General features: G+C 49.7%; 1 protein-coding gene and 1 long non-coding RNA gene across 15 annotated transcripts in view; both read right to left on the bottom strand.

The window, feature by feature from the left end:
• The window catches only part of DDX11 (DEAD/H-box helicase 11), a 38,143-nt gene that overhangs the window by 6,957 nt on the left and 9,493 nt on the right, over nt 1-21,693 (bottom strand). For 4 of the 14 annotated variants that reach the window (XR_004417620.1, XR_004417621.1, XR_004417622.1 and 1 more), the window contains exons 12-23: nt 20,767-20,811; nt 20,576-20,643; nt 20,130-20,168; nt 19,548-19,671; nt 18,909-19,046; nt 18,345-18,457; nt 17,958-18,030; nt 17,496-17,599; nt 16,798-16,947; nt 15,805-15,873; nt 15,538-15,638; nt 15,056-15,140 (exon numbers count right to left, since the gene is read on the bottom strand). Coding sequence is in view for 11 of the 14 variants with exons in the window: in XM_033057039.1 (XP_032912930.1) it covers nt 15,056-15,140; nt 15,538-15,638; nt 15,805-15,873; nt 16,798-16,947; nt 17,496-17,599; nt 17,958-18,030; nt 18,345-18,457; nt 18,909-19,046; nt 19,548-19,671; nt 20,130-20,168; nt 20,576-20,643; nt 20,767-20,811 (1,109 nt within the window). In the remaining 3 variants the exon portion in view is untranslated. Of the gene's footprint in view, nt 1-13,644; nt 14,259-14,413; nt 14,490-14,573; nt 14,724-15,055; nt 15,141-15,537; nt 15,639-15,804; nt 15,874-16,797; nt 16,948-17,495; nt 17,600-17,957; nt 18,031-18,344; nt 18,458-18,908; nt 19,047-19,547; nt 19,672-20,129; nt 20,169-20,575; nt 20,644-20,766; nt 20,812-21,693 lie in introns of those variants that run through there. The other 10 variants (XM_033057036.1, XM_033057031.1, XM_033057033.1 and 7 more) reach the window with 9 other exon arrangements.
• Nucleotides 8,649-12,579, bottom strand: LOC116994981. Its single transcript, XR_004417624.1, has 4 exons — nt 11,556-12,579; nt 9,756-9,926; nt 9,568-9,623; nt 8,649-9,478 (listed from the first exon to the last, which is right to left on the bottom strand). It is a non-coding gene; the product is annotated as an uncharacterized LOC116994981 (long non-coding RNA).

Below are 21,693 nucleotides of genomic sequence, written 5' to 3'. Positions count from 1 at the left end.
GTTTGGTTTGGGCCTGTTATTCTCTGTGCAATTTTTAAAGCCTGTTGTATGATTTCCTGTCCAGTATCTTTGTAACAAAAGCTGACAAATTTAGGTTAAGCATTAGACCTTGAGTCCATTCACTGCAAAAATTTGCCAGGGCTGGAGGACTGGGGTGATGACTGCTCCCAGCAAAGGTTACTTTTTAATGCTGTGTCAGATTTCCCTCAGTGACTGTCAGCCCTGAATGGCTGCGAGTTTGTGCTTTTCTCACTAGGGAATTGGAAATAATTTCAGTATAATTATGAATTTTAGAAAAATCCAGCTGAAAATCTCACCTCTGTCCCCTCTATGTTGTCCAAGTTTTTTCCAGCTAGGAGCTGCACAGAAGTGAGGCAGGGGAAATGACATCAGGGAACAGCTGTAAATTCAAAGGCACAAAGAGAAGATGAACCAGCAAAGGGCAGAAAAGGCTTCAGAAAACATTTCTGTGGTCTAATAAATAATAATTTCTGATTGCCCAGGGAGAAGAACACAAACTCACAGCCATTCAGGCCTGGCAGTCCCCTGCAGCGAGAGCTCAGCACACATCCACAGAGGTAAGTCCAGCATCTGAAAGAAAACAAAACAGAAGAAAAATGTGATTTCTTGTGCTTTAAAGTTCTTTCAAGTTCTTAAAGCCCAACCAACATTTGCTCTCGATTTTGGCTGGGTGAATCATGACCAGTGGTCATAGGTCATGCCATTCATTTAGCTGAAAAAATTGAGAGGGGACACAAGAAGTGTATGTGTAGGAAAATGTGAAAAATTCCTGCTGCCATAACCTCACAGTGCCTCATGGAGTGTGGATATTCCCATGCAGAGCTGCCCCTTGAACACCAGCTGTGCCAGGAACCAGCAGAGCTTCCAAGGAAGCTCAGCAGCATCAGAACAGGTGAATACTCCAAAGATTTTGCTATTTTAAACCCTCATCCCCCCACCCCACCCATGTCCCTGGGGGGCACTGGACAGAGTTGCCTGGAATTCAGCTGATTTAATGCCCCTGAGCCCAGGCTCCAGGCGATATTTTCAAGCAGGAGAAGGCAGGGGCTGGAGGTGCTCCCAGCCTATTCCAAGGCAGCCCCTGTGCCCATGGGAAGACATCTCTCCCTGCAGAAGCTCAGTTCCTTTCAGAGCCTCAGCAGTGACCTCTGCAAGTTCTTTTCCCTCAGGAAAGGGGTGCACATCCCTGCCTTCAGCACACCCCCAGTGGGACTCACCTGCAAAAGCTTTCCATCCCTTCTGCACTTCCAGTTGGCTCCCTCGAAAACTCCCACCTTCATCCTAACAAAACTTCATTCCACCCAAACCTTTAATTTTAAGGCATCTCTGCAAACTATGCTTACCTGTGAGAGAAGATTGCTTTGGCTTTAATGCTGCTGCTGGGTGATGGCCTCAGGCTGGAAGGGAAGGGATTTGGGGTGGCCAGGACATACCTGGCAGCTGCGTGGGAGCTCTGGGAGGTCAGAAGCAGGAATTGCTGCCTGAGCCCCTCTGCAGGCAGCCTGTGCTGCCATCACCAGGGAATTCCAGCTGTTCCTTGGGGTGCTCTTGGGCTCTCCCTGGCTTCTGTCCAAGCATCTCCAGATGCCCATTCAGAGCAGCCCCAGACCCAGTAGCCACGGGCAGCCCTTGAGCTGTGTCCGTGCCAGCGCTGCCCGGGCACCCCAGTGCCCATCCCTGGGGTGTGTTTGGCACAGGCAGGACACCACAGAGCCCAAAGACAAGAGGTGCTGGTTGCCTTCCAGGGGCTCCTGGCCTCCTGTCCCACATTCCCTGCCAGCTGAGACACACAGAAACACCAAGGAACCTTACTGGCAGCAAGCAGGAGACACTGAGAAGCCTTTGTGCAGCTCTGGGCCACAAAAGCAGCCCCAGCTTCAGCAGCTGCCACCATTTTAGCAACACTCACCTGCAGGAAATGCCCCCTGTCTCTCTCCAGAAGAATTTTGGTCATGCAGCAAGGGAAGCCTCAGGACTCACCCTGCTCCTTTCTCCCTTCAAAAGGACATTACAAGAGCAGACTTACAGCTGCTGGGTAAGTCTTGGAAAAGAGAGGAAAATCACGGTTATGGGAAGAGTTTAGTCATGTTGACTGCCAGCCAGTTCTACTTTACAGCCGTAACAGGGACTGGTGTGTAAAGCAGCTTTAGCAGAAGAGAAGGAGTTGCAGTTCCCCTGCTAGTGCCCAGGATTCCTGTTCTTGTGAGATTCATGCCTGTGACCCAGAGGTTGGCTCAATCATTTGGACCCTAATATATCCTAGAATATAAAGGAGAAAGTTAAGTTTCAATAAATGAAGTTTTGCCATTCCAGAGTTTTTTTTGAGTTGCCAGTGGGAGGGGGAGCATCTCACCTGGCGGTGTTGGAGAAGCAGGCTGAGCTGCTCCCGTGCTCCAGCCCCGCTCGTCCCACAGGGGTGCGGCGGGCGGGAGCCCCGCGGCTGTGCGGACCCGGGGAAGGGGAGCCCGGCGCTGCTCTCCGCTGGGGGCTGCGGGGGCTCCGCACACCCGCGGGGTGTAGGCGGTACCGCGGGATGGGAGCGGCGGGATTCAGGGCGCCAGGGCTGGCACGGCGGTCCCGGTGTCCCAGCCGGTTCCAGCGGCGATCCAGCGTCCGCACGAGGAGATTCCGCCGCCGTTCTCTCGGGCACAGTTACCGGCAGAGGCCCGGCCCCCTGCGGCAGAGGAGGGATCGTGCCGGAGTCCCATCCAGTGGCGGGGGATGCCCAGAGGACTGACCCCTCCCACCCCGGGCCCCCGCCCTCGGAGGGGCCCCTCCCCAGGCACCCCACCCCCCAGGACCCCCTCCTAGTGAGGGGGCCCATCCTAAACCCCCCAGCCCGCCCCCCCAGTGTGATGTGGGGACAGCCGGACCCCCGGCAGTGTAGGGCAGTGTTGTGTGCGGGGAACCCGTGAGGGGCGCCGGCTCGGGCTCTGTGGCCTTTATTATCCGGCACCCCGAACCCCGCGGCTGCGGGGGAACAAAGGGAGAGGGGACAGAGAGGAGGGACAGCAGGGATGACAGGGGCAGCAGGGATGGGCTGCGGAGGGAAGCGGGAGGGGAGGGAAACGGCCGGGTGGGGGGGAGAGGGACGGTGGACACGGGAGGGGGAATAGAAGGGGGTATGGGGTAGGGACAGGAAAGGAAAAATGGGGGGAAGGGTTTGGGGGAGAAAGAACAGGAACACGGGGAGGAGAAAGGAAAGGTAGAGAAGGGAGCAGGAGGGGAGGGGAAAGGGTCGGATTTGGGGAGGAGAGGGAAAGGGGGGAAAAGGAAGAGAAAGAAGGGGAACATGAGGAGGAAGGAGAGGGAGGGGGTTTGAGAAGCCTAAGTCCATCCCGTCCTTCTGTGCGGAGCCCGACAGCAGCCACCCGTCCCGAGCTCAGCCTGAGCAAATGACGGCCGATGTCATTGCCAGGGATTAAAACACCTTGGCCCCTGAGCCGGGCCCGCCCCCGGTACCGCCCCTGAGTCACCGCCCTGGTACCAGCAGCACTGCTGTGCAAGGAAAGATGTCTTGAATACAGCTGCACAGAACATGCCGAAGCTGTCTACCTGTGCTGGGCTTGCTGCTGAGACTCTGCGGGTTTGTTTGTGCTGTTTGAATGACTCGGTTCGGCTGAACCCGGCTCGGTTCGGCTGCTGCGCTGGGCGGAGCCGGGCGTGGTTCGTCTAACCTCGGTCACACTCGGTTCTTCGGCTAAACTCGGCTATTATCAGCTTTTATCAGGTAAACTCGGCTGTTCGGTGCTAATCAATGGGCACGAGAGCAGCGCTGGATTCAGCTGAGCTCAGCTCGATTCGGTTCAGCTCGAGTGGGCTCACAGATCGCCTGCTGTCAGCCCCTAGGAATTCTACGTGACACAAAATGTAGCCTCTGAAGGGCTTACGGGTTTTTAAAGAAATTCCATTAACTCAAGTCTTGGTACAGAGCCAATGGATAGGATACTCTATAAGGTATCCTTTAGGATAAGAATATTTACATGTAGAAACAACTCCCTCCTTTGCATCGCATTTTTCTTTAACCCTCCCCCAAAATGCAATTAATATCACAAGGAATGTGCAGTCCAGGCTTTTCCGTGTACGGTATTTGTACAAAGGAATTGTACTCAGGGGGTGCCTGCATTACCGCTCCATGTCCACACGGCGGCAGCACTGAGAGGGCGCCGGCTCGGCGGGGGTGCCTGCAGTACCGCGCTGTGCCCACACGGCGGCAGCACTGCCGGGGCGCTGATTCGGGGGGTGCCTGCAGTACCGGTTGTGCCCACACGGCGGCAGCACTGCCGCCGAGCTCAGCCGGGGCTGGTGCCCTTTGGGGACACGGAGAGAATTGGGGAATAAAAGGTAGAGTCCCAGTCCTTCTAAAAATCCTTCTAAATGAATGCCCGAAAAAAAACCCCCCGATCAAAACTAAAAAAACCTCAGCCTCTAACCAAATAAAAACATATATTGGTGTATGCATATATAGTTATAATTTTATATGTCTGTGTACAGTTATTGTATAATTGTATATTTCAAATTTGTTTATATTATTTATATTTATATTTTTTATGAAAAACAGTTCTTTTAACCAAATAAAAACCAGTAAAACATTCATTTTCAGATATACTTAAGAATTTTTTTATTGATATTTTTCATGCATTCTACACCCCACCCTCCCTGAGAATGCTCTGGCACCCTCGAGTCCCCCTGGGGGAGGCACCCAGCGTGACCCAACACCCCATTCCCACTCACCTGCTCCTGCCCCGCAGGGTGGTTCCCTCCTCTCCCAGGGACCTCACGGTGCCCCAACAGACACCCCCTCCCCTCAGCCTTTCTTCCTCACCCCCAAAGAAGGCACCAAGGACTCCCAAGATGGGTGAGGAGCAGCACAGGCATGGAGACAGAGAGGCTTACCAAGAGAGGAGCTCTGGGCAGCACTCAGACAGGGCAGAGCTCCTTTAGGACAAGAATATTTTCATGTAGAAGCAATTCCCTCATTTGCATCTCGTTTTTATTTAAACCCCCCCCAAAATTCAGTTCATACCACAAGGAATGTGCAATTCTGGCTTTTCCCTGTACAGTATTTGTACAGAGGACCTGGGCACAGCAATCAGTCCTGAGTCATTGAATAAATCCTGGTTTACATTTCAAAGGTTCTTGGTCTGGCACTGCCTGTTTGCAGGTCTGGGCTGGCATGTTCGACTCCCCCCATGGCCTCATTCAAGAAGAATTGATCAGATTTTGCAGAGAATTCCCAATAAAACCCAGATAGAATCAGTGAGCAGAACATCCTCTGGGGTTTAGCTCTATCTCTCACCTGTTCCAAGTGGAGGGAAGATGCCCTTTTGTCACCCATCACAGCAGCAGTGATGGATCAGGGTTTGGTTTTGTTTTTTTTTTTTTAATTTAATAAATAGGTAATAAAAATAAACCAGTTGCTGCAGCAGGAAACCAGTGTTGTTCTAAGACCTCCCACTCCCAAGTTCCTTGCACTTTTTGTTCACAGAGAGAAAAAGAGAATTCACACAAGTCCTGATATATCTTTCCTTTCTTCGAAACTGATGACAAGAAAAGTCAACTATTGAATTTTCTATTGTTTTATTTATTTATTGGTTCTACGTCCACTTTCAGATCCCATCCACACTCAGAATGATTCAAACCTTTGAGTCACAGAGTATGGAGTAAGGAAATAAGAAACCTGAAAAACAAACAAAACAAGCAAATAAACAAACAGAAAAGGAAAGAAAACCACATTTGGAAGGCTGCAGCTGGTCCATCACCTACAGGGGACCATCTTCTAGTGCACTTACCTGAACCTGCCAGGGCACTCCATGCAAAAGAGATTTTTTGTGTATGTGCATCTATGTGAGGGAGAGGCAAGGGGAGGAGGAATGTTCTAGACAGCTCAAATCCATTCCTGTGCAGCAGTTCCTGTCACAGCATGGGAACTGAGAGTGCTTCAAACTTAGAAGTAAACACACCAATACAAGGTGCCATTTTCTTTCTGTTTTTCAAGGTAGTGTTTCCCAAACCATGAAGCTCCCCCACCATCATCCCTCCTACCACAATCTGAAAGCCTCTTGATTCTGTTTTCAAAACCACAAGGGCCACCACAGAGTTCAGCAGGTTCTGCCAGCACAGCCCTTGGTGCCCCTGTGTCCCTGTCTGCCACCCTTGTTGGGTGTATCCCTGAGCCCTTCTGGGTAAAACAAAATCCAGCAATGACCAGAAACCAGCCCAACAGGAAACAGGAAACACACCCTTCAATGTAGCATTTATCTTCCACAGCATTTTACCATCAGGATTTGCAGTTTCTCCTTTAAGGGTTTGTGTTCTGTGTGTTTTGAAGGGTTGCTGCCATTTCTACCCACTGATGGCTGGAAATGACTTGGTGTGAACCTTTCACCTTACCTCCGGGAATGGAGCGCAATGGCACCTCAGTGGTATTTAACAGCTACAAATGTTGCGTGAGTTTAGCAATAACATTCCTGTATGTTCTTGTCATTCACCCTGAGAGTCAAGAGGAAGTTTCTAGAAACAAAGATTCCTACTTAAGAAGGGGCTGCAATCTCACTGCCAAGTACTAACATCTGGCCCAATGACTTCTCCCCCCATCACTGCTCAGACTAGTGTGCGTGCGTGTATACACGTGTGTGTATATATATATATATGTATACAATATTATGTCAAAAAATCACAGATTATTTCTGTCCCTGTACCAGCTCTAGTCCTCTCATCTTTTTCTCAACTACTCGAACTAGTAAAACTCCATTTCATGCCTGGCAGTTTCTTATTGCCAACTCTGCTGCTTATGGGTCAGGTAAAGCAGGGTCTCCACTTCACTGAAAATATGCAGTGGTAATATTTTCCATCCTGCTGACCCTGGAGAGTGTGTTCAACAACTAACATAAAATAACAAGCTCTTATTACAAAAGTGTCCCAATTGAATCCTATGTCTGACATACAGCTTGTTTTAAAGAACCTTGAGAACCAGGATGGAAAAGCTTTCCACAAGATGCTTATCAGAGCTCAAGACAGATAGAACTCGCTATCTGCTCGACCCCAGGCTTACTTTTTCCTCAGTGAGCACTAAACACTGTGTAAGAAGTCCATGTTTATGTATTCTGAGGGCACTGTGCAGCCAGGACAAAGAGCAAATCAATAAATAAAGAACTGGCAATTCCAAGAGCAGCTGACATGGTTTACAAGCACCATGGGACTGGGATTCATCAATCACTTGGGCTCTTTACAAATGCCCCTCTTAGGACACAGATTCCCAGTCTGTGTGGAGAAGCTAAGAGGGCTATTTTCTCCTCCCCAGGTTCACATTCAGGACAGCCACTGTCTCTACAGCTCCACAAGAACATCATGCACAGCAATTCCCTCACAGCCTTCGTGCCTCCCCCACCAGCAGCCGTTGACCGGCTGCAGTCCTGCTGGGGCTGCCACAAACACCAAATCCCTCCCTCCTAGGGAGGGTGGGTGCTGCTGGCCGTGTACTTTTTCCAGCTATCAACAGCAGGTTCCAAAGACACCAGCTATCCATGCTTTTCATCCCCATGCACCTCAAGTGCCCAGCATTAAGTGGATTGTCCGAGAACCTTCCAACCGCAAAATGCCAAAGAGTTCTGGTACTTTTTCTCCTCAGAGGACTTCAAGACTGCTCTTTTCCTGCTGCCAGGACTACACAGAGCAGGTCAAACCATAGCTAAAGACAGGCGAAGCACATTCAAACTGGTGCTCTACTTGCAGGGGTCTGGGTGAACAAAGGACTCTGTGACTGCACTGACAGACCCTAACAGCCTGCCAATTGCTTCTGACATGACTGCTGTGGGAAGCCAAATCCAGTTGTAACTACACCAGCTCAACTATAACCAACACATAGAGAGAGCTGGTTAGGAAATCCCTTAGGCTTCTTGTCTCCCTTTGACCTCTGAGGGCTCTCTCCAGGGACAGTGTGCCTGTGGAGCACAGCAGGGATGTGCAAAGTGCATGTGCAAAGCCAAGACATGTCACACAAGAAACCTGCTGACAGTTCACAGCACCAGCCTATTTACCAAACACACTGGCCTTATGCCCATCTGTCTGGTGGAAAATGAGTTGGCTGAAGTATCCCTGCTCTATAACCACAGCATGTGACAAACCCATCCCCAGCCACTTCACTCACAACCCTCACACTAGTGGGCTTCTTTCCTCTAAAGTCAGGCACAAATTCCTTGCAGTATTAGCTCTTGGATCAGGGATAACAGAGCTCCAGCTGCAGCTCCTGCAGCAGAGCAAGCTGACACTAAACGCCAAAGAAAAACACTCATTTTACTGGTCTGGTCAATTCACTGAAGAGCTGAAGTAGAAAACAAGGATCATAGAAGTCATCAAGGCTCTTGACTGTTTCATCTTTATATAGTGACTCTTGTATCACCTGAAACCAAATCCAAACCAGTGTTTGTAAGGCTCTTGCTGTATATCCAAGGAAGGGTAACCGTACGCAGGCTGAACCAAAAGCACCTGTGATAGCAGCAGCTGGGGATGCTGAGGGAACAACAGAAGTGTCTTCATCATCTTCTCTTGATCCAGCAGACACAGAATCTCCTCCGTGCTTGGCTGCTGCCACAGGGACTTCCCCAGACTCTTGTAGGATCCTTAAACATTATTCAAGGTAACTGTATCAGGCAACAGAGCCAAAGCAACTACAGAGGAGCTCAATCAGTACTGAAATTTCATCTTCATTTGTAGTTTTTACCTTATGGGACTTGAAACTAGAGCTCATTTCCCTGGCAACACCTTTGCCATCCATCCCAAGGCTTTTCAAATTTAGGCTGAGGGTGTCTCATTCACTCTGCCCTCCCCTGTCCATCCAAGGCAGAACATATCCATTTAGAGGCACCTCTGGAATTAAGCTTGAAGTGCAGATCAAAATGGCAGCAGCTGCATGAAGGGACAGGGATCCAGACCTGACTCAGCCAGCGCTCTTGCACTGCTGGTGGTATTTCTGCCGCTACCTCCAGGACAGAAAAGAGCACATGAGGAAGGCAGACCTAAGCACAACTGTTGGCAACAGACTTTCCTGTCGACTGCGTGAGCACAGCAAAGGGAAAAGTCAACCAGTGACTCATGTTTCAGCCTGCCACCTGTGAGGAGACCCCTACAGTGAGTCCTGCTTATGGAGAGTGAGTGACTCCAGAAACGAAACATTCCCTCATCTAACCCACAAACACACTGAAGCCTGGGCAACATAAGAGAATTACATTAAGATTAGGAAATAAGTAGTAAAAACGTTTCCAAAAGCAGCATTCACCTTTAGGTTTGATCTCATTCACTGTCTCCTTCATTTAAAAACCAGACCCTGCAAAAAGACCAGTTGTGAGACTACCTGTGTGTAGTTTGCCCAACAACGTAAGGTGTTCGGCTCACCTGGAGTTTATAAGACTTGGATTATTCTTCTCATACAACTGAAGCACCAGCAGGATCTTCTGACCTAAAAGCCAAGATTGAACCCAAAGTTAGTGACCTGTGGACACAAGAACGAGATGCAGAAGGAAGTGCCTTGGCCAGGCTGACACTCACCTGCGGCGCTCAGCGTGGCCCCGTAGGCAGGAAACACCATGGATCTGCACCTCCTTCTGCTTGCAGGGAAGATAATAAAACACCTCAAGATACAATATAATAAACGGTAAGAAATTATTAAAATGGGTAAAAATGATGCTCCTTTCACTCCACTGGTAGAAATGACACAACACCAAAAAAAACTGTACCTGTTCCATTTTCAGACTGAGGGAACAGTATATTCCTGGCTTCTAATGCAGCAGGGACAAGAGCACTGAAGGGAAATGTTTGGATAATCATGTCTTCATTTAAAGAGAGTCCAATTTCTTCATCAAAGCCATCACTGCCCTCAATCATGACATCCACCATACCCAGGACATCTAATAAGTGAAGAAAAAAAATCTAAGCAGAGGATCCAGACTAACGGAAAAAACAATAAAGGCAGAATGCAACACACCATTAATATCTCTGGGAAAAAAAGAAAAAAAAAGTCAAAAAAGGATGAAAGCCACATTTGTCACACAATACAATGTTAAGTGCAACACAAAAATCACAGCTGAACCTTCACTTTCAATGCTGCTGTCCAGTACAGACAAGTTGTGGTTGCTCCTGGATCCCTGCAGGTGTCCAAAGCCAGGTTGGACCCTGGGGCTTGGAGCAGCCCAGCTACTGAAAGGTGTCCCTGTTCATGGCAGGGGTGGAACTGGAGGAGCTTTAAGGAGCCTTCCCACCCAAACCATTCTGGGATTCCATGATCCTGTCAACAGTCCCAGGTCGAAGGGCTACATTTCCATTTTAGTTCAAAAATGCTGCTGCAAGAGCATCAAGAGAGATTTCAAATACTGTAAAAGTGGCACAACCACATCAGAAATTACTTTCAGGGGAACAGTGGTAACTTTGCACTTGTGACTTCTACTTCTGATACCAAGTACACATGGAGGGCTGAACCCTGGAGGGTCCACACTTAACAGGATTTCTAGAGTTATCCATCCCAAAATTGCTTATTAGAGCTAGAAAATGTAGCCCCAAGTCTTGGAATTCTGTTGTTGATGGGTCACCACACACCCTCAATGTGAGAGACAGGGATGCTGATGATATCAGAGTCCTGTCTCCACCACCTCCCTCACTGCAGTTTCCTTTCCCACTGGGCTTTGCATCATGGTTCTTCCTTCTGCTTTTATTGAAGAGCTGCTTTAAGCTCTTCTTGAGCTTTCAGCTGTTGGACCTGCTCTTTCTTCTCCTGAGCCATGCATCATTTCTCCTTTTTGTCTGTCTTCCTGGACCTTGAGTGACAAGTCACTGGTGTCCTGCTGCAGACTGTAGGATGGTTTCAGGCAGATGGTGGAAAGGGGAGAGCTTGGTCATGGTGGCACTACAGTGGGGCTTTGCTTTAAAATGAGTTTGGAAGCTGCGCTGGCAGGGTGGGGAGCTGCTTGCCTCCTGCTTGTGGGGAAAGGCAGGAAAATAGAGCTAAAAGAAGGAACCTGGAAGGTTCCATCTGTACCAGTGAAATCAGGTCCCTGCCTCCAAGGCCCTCTTGTCTACACTGTCTCTTCTGGCCTTGGCTCTCAAGGCAGCATCACTAAAACACTTGTTCTGTGCCCTTAGGTACAAGAAGTATGTGTTCCTGGATCCTCTGGCTGGAGCAGTGACCAAGACCCATGTGGCTCTGGAAACAGAGACAGAAGAGAAGCTCTTTGATGCACCTCTCTCCATCACCAAAAGGGGACAGCTGGACCGACAGGTGAGGTGCAGCTGCTTGCACTTCAGAGGCTTGTGCTCAGCTCTCTGAAAAGAAAGGGCTCCCATGGAGTGGTGAGCAGGTGGGACAATAGCCCCTTACAGGGCTGCAGAACACCTCATTTATCAGAAGGACCTTGCCTGGTTTTGAGCTTGAGGTCCTGGTGTGAGCTTGATGGGTGGGACAAAAGCCCCACACTTGGCAGGCGTTTCTCTCTGCTCAAGCCTTTGTGGAGTGGTGAAAGGACAGCAATGGGATATGGACTCACCTTGCTGCTTGACCTCAGGGCTGTAGGGGGGTTTGGAGGACCTGTCACTTGATCAGCTCGGTTGTGCCAACTCCTGAGCCTCCTGCAGATTCTGAGGGTGAGGTGCCACTGCTAGAAGCTCCCTGGGGTGAAGTGTGATCCCCATCATTCCTGTTGGGAAGGGCTGCCTGCTGGTGCAAACAGAAGGGCCAGCCAGACTGAGAAAAGAGCTGTGCTTGGTGTTCACATGGGGCAGGCAGTGCACCAACCCAGTTGCCACAACATGTGACTGGTACCTGACACTTTATAGAGGCCATCCCTGGGGTGTACCAACTGTACTGGAGCATAATTTGGGACTGGGAAAAGGAGTCTGGGAATCACTTGCTCACCATGTTGGACTGAAGGATATAATGCATATAGTGAACAAAATTTTTATTCACAGTGCACCATCACTACTGTGGTGCCCGTGTGTTAAACACAAAAGCAAACCCCTGTAACTATTGGCTTGGGCTTCTGCATTTTAATCTTTGACACTATCCTCTTCTGGATGAGAAGGGAGTTGTCCCTCCTCACAAGCTGATGTACGTCTCAGATGTTCACCACTCAGCCAGAGCTCTGTGAACTTGCTAAAGCCCACTGGCCCTAAGGGCATCTGTCTCAGGACTTCTGGAGAAGGTTCACACGTGATGCACAGGACCAGGCACACAAATGAAACCCTGGGGGCCAAATGGGACAGGGCTGAACCAGTTTAAGCACCTTGGCTGAGGTAGCTGGGAGGGGATTGATGGAGCTGCTTTGGCAGAATGAGACAGCAAATGCACAGCCCCTCAATGAATGGCACTCACAGTTTTCCCCAGAAGGTGAGATTAACCCTGCTGTGCCTGGTGTTTTCCTGACCTGAAAATGGACTGTAGTTTTGGGGTGTCGCACAAAATCAGAGGTTTGGAGTTTGTCTCTTTAATCTGAAGGCAGTATTGCAGGGAAATGCTTTTGCCATAGTGCTTAGATTGGACTAATCTTTTCTTCACTGACTTGTGCTGCTCTGTTTCAGTGAGAGTTACAGGACAAGGTGGAGATTTGATGTCAGACCTCTTCAACAAGCTGGTGCTGAGGCGCAAAGGTACTGTCCTAGGATGGGGGCTGCTCCTTTCACCTAGCAAAGAGGGAGAGCACTCCCTGGCACCCGAGTTGTGTCTGTCACAGCCTTGGAAACAGGAACAGAGATTTTCCTGTGTACCACAGTATAGGTGGGAGTGTCCAAATAATGACTCCCCCTACTTAAGTGTACAGTAAATTCACAAATACAAGCCGCACGGACTATAAACTGCATCTCTGGGTGTTGGTAACATTTCATTCTTTGTCCATAAATAAGCCGCACCTTAGTATAAGCTGCTCTGTCGTTCGCAGCGAGGACCCGCGTGCAACAAAGTTGCCAATTAGTAACAGAACCACGGCAGGGCGGGGTTTACTGGCTCGGCTCGGGCTGTGCAGGCTTGGCCCGCTCGGGGCTGCTGACGGGGCCAGGTAGCCCAGCCCGGCGCTGTCGCTCGGCAGGGCCGCTCAGGGCCGGTCGCCACTGCCACTGGGCTCACTCGCCCTGGCCCGGCGCTGCCCCATGGTGGCAGGGGGGGATGGAGCCTGCCGGCACCCACAGTGGTGGCAGCAGGAGGGGAAGGAGCCCCCCCGCTCCTGCGGCGGCAGGCGGGGGCGCAAGCACCCAGTTTCCCCCACAGGCCACAGGGATGGTGGCACCGAGCCCCCGCCTTCCTCCCCCAGCCCGCGCAGCCAGAACGGTGCCCTCCGCCTCTCCCCCGGGTTGCGTTGCCTGAAGGAGGGACCCCTCGCCTCCCTCCCCTGGCACGGAGCCCGCCTCCACCCGCCGCACAACATAGTAACCAATTTGTAACAATCGCGTAATCCCAGGTTTTACTGGCAGGTGCTCAGCTCAGCACCCTGGCTGGCATTTTCGGGGTTGGAAATTTCAGAAAATTTTTCACTTATTAGCCGCTCCTGAGTGTAAGCCACATTTCCGGGGGGGGAAGCAAAATTTTAAACAAAATGGTGCGGCTTATAATCGTGAAATAATAATAATAATACTTGCCATACTGGAGTGTTTTTATGAAAAGTATTTAATCAATTTAAATAAAACCTTCACAGCTGTAAACAAGTAGGTGCCTGCTGTTATTGTCTTCAGCTGCCTCAGACCTACAGCCAGTTTCCCTCCTGGCTGGGTGCTGAAGGCTGTCTCACCATCATAGCACTCGGATACCGAACAGAAAACATCCACAAAGGAGGCAGAAGGCAGAGATTTTATGAAGTCCAAGGAGCAGAAAAGCAGCAACTTGTGTAACTTTACCTAGTCTTCAGAGATGTAAGTCACAATGACAAATAGCATGTGCTCTCTGCTTCACCTCACAAAGCTTCCAGCTTGCCTCGGTGGAACTGGGAACACACAAAAGCAGGCAGTTTGTCCTTGCCCTTACTCTAAAGGGAAGGCTTGGAAAAGGTCCAGACAAGGACAGTGCGGAACAGTGTTGGTAGCAGGACACAAGATATGACGAGTTCTGACCTTTCTTAGCTCGGCAAACGCAGATCCAAAGGCAGGTTTCACCTGGGTCCTCTCCCTGATCCACTGGGGCAGTTTGTTGAAGATGGCAGGGCGCGCGTACCTGTGATCCAGGAGCACGATGCTTGCAAAGTCCTGCTGATGGCGAATGGCTCTGCCTGTACAGAGCATAAACACAAACAATGGCCCAGCCACTTGTTTGTTCTCAGGCAAGGAAGATCATGTTCCCATCATCTGCAATGCATCCTTTTTCCTACCCTCCTCCTTCAGTGTATTTCATATCCCCCAGCCCACCCAAGGAAGGATGAATTACCTATCGACTGGTTTACTGCCTTCATGCACAGGTTTTCAATCAGCACTCTGCTCGGTGCCTGGCCACCAGCTCTGGGCTGGAAAGAAGAAACAGGCAAGTCTGAACACAAGGCAGATGTAAATCAAATTGGCAAGTCTTAATGACAAAGTGAGGTGAGTACTTTTACTCCTGCAGGGTGAGCCAGGCAGAGCCCAAGCTGAGAGTAAGGAGGGACAGAAGAAAGGCTGCAGTCAGAAAAGCATGTTGAGTATTCACAAAGAGCCAGCCCAAGGTCCCCTTGAAGGCAGAAATCTGTCCCCAGGAACAGCACCTGCAGTGAGCAGTGAGAAGGGACAGATGATCCTAGCAAGCAGCTTCTACCACCCTGGCACCCCCACTGGCTTGGAGGGTCCTTGCTCCCCTTGGAACTCAGAGATGCCAGCAAGTCCTGGTGGCATTTCCCTCCACCAAACTTCCTCCCTGCGTTTTAGACCTGTTCAGGAGCAGCCTGGAGAAGGCTGTGCTCTCAGTAGCACCCTGTCTGGGAAATGAGGGCAAGCTCAAAGAAAATAAAACCTCTGAAGGCAGCTCTGGGACTCATGTGCTGGAAAGTTAGTACTATAAAGTAGAATTGAAAGAGACAGAGGTGTAAGTGGCTCTTACCATGGTTTTGTCAAGCCAAGTCATTTTTTCCTGGAGTTCTGGAGATCTAATGTTGGGGTAAGGCATTCCCACCATAATCACACACCTGCACGGGAGGACTGCATTATTCTTAATGTCTTATCCTAGAGCACTTCGCCAATAGATAAATTAGAGGTTACTGCACCCCTGAAAGACTGCCAGCCCTGCAAACTAAAAGCAGTAATAAAGCACAGCAGTCTGACAAGCACGTGCTGAGCAGAGCTGCAGCGGGATTCAGGGTGCCAGAACAAAGCAGTTTTCCAGCACAGCAAGCCTAACTGCATTATTCACTGGAAGAGGGGCCTGGACAGGCAGGTTTTACACCACCCAGCAGACCCTCATGTTACTTTGAGCATCAGCTAAGTCACAGGACCCCCAGGATTTTCTGTCTATGCAATTACTGATATGTCCATCACTACATCCCAGCCTTGGAAAGATGGCTTTCCAAGGAGCAGTTACCTTACCTTCCCAGGTCATCGGAGAAATTTATCCCTTCACTCATTTTGCCTCCAACTACAGAAAGCAGCAGGGCCCCTGTCATCTGTCCTCCTGTCTGGCTGCAGCGCTGCAGGAGAGGGACCAGCAACTTAAACCATAGCTGGGAAGATTTCTGTGCTTCAGAAACACTCCCACACCTAGGCTAGAGCCCTTTTTCCTTGTTCCAAGTGCCCTCCTTTGCAGCATTCCCTCCTGGGCTGCCACACTCCCACCAGCCTGCCTGCTCAGCTTACCTTTATGCACTTGGCATATTCCACCAGCACCTGCTCCACCTGGTTGGCTTTCTTCGGCTCCTGAAAGATCTGTCAGGCACAGTTCATCAGTTACAGCAACAGAAAGCAAACAGTTTAAAGAAAGCAAATCATTTTATCCCTGTGCCATTCAACAGCATATGAAACTGAAGTCACAGAAGGGAAAAGTGCCTGAAAAACTAACTTAACCAGTACCTTCCCTCCACCCTGAAAATGCACTACAGTTCTTTTCAGATGGCCTCTGAAGGGAGCAGCAGCTCCTCCTGCCCCTCCAACATTCCCTTTCAGCTTTGGCAGACTTGTAACTTCTTGCAGTATTGCACAAGTCATCCAAGAGCTGAGAGGCAGAAAAGCAATGTGCACCTCTTGCACCTATGAATCTGGTGACTTTCAATACCCAGCTTTCGTGTGAGTCAGTGCAAAGATTTTATATTTGCACTGATATCCCTATTTAATGCTTCTCACTGCTCCTTCAACAGGACTCACTGTTGCTAGTCTTCCAGTTCTCACCTCTACTTCAAGCAGATAGTAAAATGCTATTTGTCTTATGAACTGCAGCGTTGTATCACTCTACCTAGCCCTTGCCTGTGCTGGTCGGTGCTCAAGGGACCCAGATGAGCCTGGGAAAAACTAATTCCCTGTAGGAGCTCAACCTGAACAGCCCCACCCCAGGCACGAGAGAACAAGCTTGCTGGCTATGGAAAGCAAAGACTGTCTACCCCCAAGGCTGTTACACAGACTGTGCACTTCTGGAATGTATAGCTGCAATCAATCTCATTTAGATCACAGCTCAGTGCTCAGCCACCCAGGCAGTATGATTTATTTGTTACTGGAGGGATTAGCTGGATAAACATCCATTCTGTTCTGCTGTGCAGACTATGGGAACAACTCAGAGAGAGGCCTGGAATGCATGTGGAATTGTCTGGGTTTTGACACCTCCATGGAAAGTACCAACTTCCCAGGCTGCACAATCACCTTCTTCTTGGCTGAGAGGCGGGAGAGCAGCCCTGTCTTCTCCCAGTGTCCGTACACCTGCTTCTCATATTCATAGGAGGGGAAGAAGCACACCACACCTCCTGGGATCACATTGCACAGGTTGCAAAGGATTCGACCTGTCTCATCCATCTGCAAGAGAGATGAGAGCATATTGCAGCTGACAGGAGCGCCAGTTAATGCCACTCTAATTCTATGTTCAATCCCAGGATCACACCTCCCTTATGACATGACTAAGGGAAGGGAAAAATGTGAGAAACGTGCCAGGTCTGTGAGAACTCCCAAGGGGAGCTGGGCATCACTAAAAAGCTCTTCACTGCTTAGCCTTCTTCCCTAGCCCACGGTTTCTGTTACAGCTGTGGAGCTGTGGTTGTTCAGGAAAGGAGGCTTCCCTCAGTGGATGGCAGCTGTGCCACTAAAAGAGAGGTTGAGAGCTGGTTAGCACATCTGGCTGAGGTTCAGCAGGGGCAGAGCAGACTTAGTGTCTGGCCTTGGGTGCTTGCTGGCCTGTCACAGAAAGAAGGACCAAAACACCTGCAGCTGCTTCTGTGGTTTGGGATTTCCCTTGCCATGGCTTTTGCTCACCCCAGCTCTTAAACAGAGTGTGTACCCCGCCCCAAAATATAAGCACATGAAGCAAAAAAAGAGATCCCAAGAAAGGGAACAGAGGACAAACTGACCATCTGAGGCAGGTCTCTGGTCTGGTAAGTGAACTCCAGCTCCTGGTTGGAAGGACCACTGCAGAGGATGAGGGGTAAAATATTTTCTGGAGGAATCACATGTCCTGGAGACAAAAACAAGTACTGAGAGTCAACATCACTGCTGCTGGCACAAACCTCATGAGCTGAAGAACTTTAATTGCATGTAAGGGACAGAGGCAAACATTTGCCAAAGTGCCTAAGTCACTCAGCTGTTCCAGCTTCCATCCCCTCAGCCCCTGGGAAGAAGGTGTGGCACATGCCTGCTAATACCAGTCATGACCACAGGGTAAGCTCAGAGTGAAAGGGAACTCACACAGCCCCTTTGCTGCCTTGATTTGTAGAAAAGATGCCACATTGCTTTGAGTGCTGACAGAAGAATGTTAAAGGCAAACTGCAGCCCTTGCAGCTGCTGAGCCCTCCCTGCCGGCCCAGCACACTCACCACAGGAGAACTCCACAATACGGGCAGGGTCCACGCCAGCACAGCACAGCAGCTGCTCTCGGAAGTCAGCCACCTAAGATCCACAAAACTAAGACAAGTTAAGTGCCAGTGTTCCAAAAAAGCTTCACACATGCAGCACCAGCGCTGCTGTCAAGGGCAGCCCCAGCCCAGGCCAACAGCAGAGCAGCAGCACCATCTGCCCACACTTTGGGCAAAGATTCCGGGGGAATCCCTGGCCCTGCAGAGCTATGCATGCATCACCAGCTCCTCCAACTGCTCCCCGTGCTAGTTCTACCATGAGCTCAGCCTGGCTGCTTTCTTTCCACCCCGGCTGGTAGACAGCACCACCGACCTCCTTTTCCCAGCACAGCGTCCTTATTCCCTCACCGGCTGCATGGTGCCTCCGGCAATGATGACAGCACGGCATTCTTCCACAACCTTGGCAAAGTGGACAGCTGGATTCAGCAAGAGGAATTTGAGGCTGCTCTGACCCACTGTGCCTGGGAAAAGCAGGGAAGAGCATTCAGGAGCTAGTTGTGACACATAGTCAGGGATATGAGAGTCCTCCTGACATGGGCACTCTGGCAGGTCCCCACCTCTCAAAGTAAGGACTTGCTAGTCAATACAGAGAGGCAGCAGCAGGTAATGCCAATCTGGAAATTACCTTCTGCTTCCTAATCTCCCTGGAGCTGTACAACAAGGAGGACAAAAACTGACATCCAAAGAGGGAGCAGACCTCTGCAAACCCTGGCCCCAATGCCCTCGGTTAAAAACTCCCAGGGGGTCATAAGCATCCTCAGACAGACCAAGCTGGCCAGCCTACATCACAGACGGCACAAATGTTGCTGCAGGTTTCCCCACAGCCTCTTGTATCTCCTCCCTCAGTACCAGTGAAGCACCCTGCTTGTGACTGACTCATGCCATCTCTCCCCAGCTCACCCTTTCCAGTACCTTGCCTGTTGAAAATGACTCTGCCATCTTGGTTTGCATTTGTGAGGGCTGAGAGAAATCCTTCAATCTGCATCAGTGGAGAGGCTGTTCGGAGCTGGTCATGCTCAGCCTCCACGGGAGGGCTCTGGGGGGTACCTGCTGGCCCAAAAAGGAAAGCAGAGACAGGCATCTTAGGCTACACTTCTAAAGACAGGAGCTAAGCACAAAACATGCTCTACAGGAACACAATACCTGGCCTACATCTGCAAGCAGAGAACAAAGATCCATTAAAGGGGGAAACAAATTCTATCTCATTGCTAAATTAAAAAAAAGAAAGAAAGATCTGTTTTTTTGTGGATGGCACCACTAAGCAGTGCTACTACACACAGTAGCCCATGTCCCAGAGCCTGCAGGTCACAAAAGTGCAAAGCTTGAGTGCATGTGGTGTGAATTACATCATTCAGCTTGAAAGGGACCTCCTCACCAATCAAATGAACAGTTGCCTAGGTCAGCTAGTGAGAGCTGTTAAAAAACACCCATGCAGGACACCTTCAGTCTCTCATTCTGCAAATTTGCTTCTCCCCTTCCCTCATGCAGAGAGATGCAGGTTCCACATCCTCACCGCCCACAGATGCACGAGGAGAAGATGCCTGAACTCACCCTCCTTATCAGATCCCTGCTGAAGGGTCAGAAGAAAGTTCTGCAAACCAGCCACCTTCTGGTTTTCCTTGTTGATCTTCACAGCTGAGGCAGGGCCCCCATATCGCTCCACAAACCCAAAAAGCTGCCAAGCAAAAGCCAGAAAGATTGAGACTACCAACAGCAGGAAACAGAGAAAATAAAGGCAGGTTTGCTGGCCTGCCACGAATTAAGTTCCTTAGTAGGTGGTCACACACCAACCTAATCAGAATGTATCAGCTCCCATTACCTTCCTCCACCCACTGAATCCAAAGCAAAACAAGTCTCTGACGTCTGTTCTTTCAGTGCAATGCAGCCTCACTTGGCTGGGAAATTTGAGGCCAAGCAGCACAGAACTGGCACCCACAGAATACCATGGTACACCACATTGTATATTTCTTTTCTGGATAAGCAAAAGTTAATCTGTCCACATAGTACTTGCTACAGGAACCATTTTGTTTGCAGAACAGGGTGGAGAAGACAAGCTCCAACCCAGCTGCTGCATCTTCCATCTCAAACTCCACGTGTGAAACAGTATTGGAACACTGCTGACAGGGCAAGTACCTTCCTGCTGATGAGGCTCTTCTCACAGTACCGCTGAACCTGTTGAAGGAAGACAGGAAAATGAATTGGCATTCAGCACCTCTTCTCCCATTCTGTTGTCCTTGATCCCTGTCCAGCAAGGCTGTCACTTCATGTGCTTTTGGGGAGAGGTGCACAGCTCTTTGTGGGCACTACAAGCCAGACAACAGTTTATTACAATGGCATTCCAGAGTGGAAACACACACAGTGTTATGGTGCTATGTTTGGAGGTTCAAGGGGGGAGTCAGGTTACTGGAGTAGCAAGATATCTGCATCCACAGCCCCTACAGTGTGGCTTTACCTACAGATATCTAGACAACAGATTCTGCTGTGTGAGCTTTGGCTTTACTTCCAGCTCTCACACACACTCCAAATAATCTCAAACAAGTCACCACCACCTGTGTCCTATCAGAAAATGTTTGCATTACCTTGAAGAGGTTGATATTGTCAGTCTGGCTCTGAAATAGGAAGTCATTGATGGTTTTTAGTACTGTCCCTGAAAGAAAAGAGGGAAAAGGGGAAAAGAAATTATTAGCTGTTGCTGGGCCTGCGCCCCTTACTGCCACACCCGTGTCCCTGACTGATAGCTCCATACCCCAGGAGCTCACTACAGTCTTACCTGTTTGGGAAACTGCCTGACATCCAGGATTCTGGTTCACATTACCTGTAAAGCATGAAACCAATTCAAGGAAGGCTTTAATCTATCTCAAAATTAAGCAGAAAACTAAAGCCTGAGGTTGATAGGTACAGTGCACAAAAAAACCCAAAAAGTAACTACATATCTGCAAAACCTAGCTATACAGGCAAAACATGAGCTCCACTCAGTTTTTATCTGCACTGTAGAGTAGCCCTACATTGCAGAACATCTGCTGCATCCTAAAGAACACCACCTACATTCCTTCACGCAGGAAGTGGCAGGAAGCAGCAGGTAGGGTGAGTGATCAGAAATATTCACACCCTTTGTAGTCACCATGCTTCAAAGACAAAGGGAAGGGACTGCAACACATCCCTCACCCCTCCTCAATGCAGCAGCAAGGAGCTGAGAAGAACAGAGGCTGGCAGGCAACTGGGAGCAGGACACCTACATGCCCAGAGCCCAACATCCAGGACAGGATTAATTGCTGCCACTCACTGCATTTTATGTCCCAGTGTTTAACACCTGCCTCACATCTCACTTCTGCAGCCCCTGTCCCACAGGGCTGCATTTCCCTGGCATGGAAGAAGTTCTATATGAACTTAGGACATTCCCTCCTCCAGACACACTAAGGTCTAGCAAACAGATCACTGGAGAAAAGGAGCCCTGCAAATTCCTGTGGACCTAAAATCAAGGCAAAATACTATTTTCTTACAAAGGAAAGGCACCAGTCAGGAAAGATTCACTCTGCAGACACACGTTGACATACAGAGAGGTCTTACAACCAGGTGACCTAGAGATTAATTTCATGCAGTTCTTTTTGCCACACTGTTATGCATCTGTTATACATCTGCTGTATTCTTCACTTAGCATCTTACATTATATCCCCACTCCAACTGGATCTCAAAATCA

The sequence above is a fragment of the Catharus ustulatus genome, chromosome 4, assembly GCF_009819885.2.
Source record: "Catharus ustulatus isolate bCatUst1 chromosome 4, bCatUst1.pri.v2, whole genome shotgun sequence".
NCBI lineage: Eukaryota > Metazoa > Chordata > Aves > Passeriformes > Turdidae > Catharus > Catharus ustulatus.
Note: the sequence above shows the minus strand (reverse complement) of the source record. Positions and strands in the feature narration are given on the sequence as shown.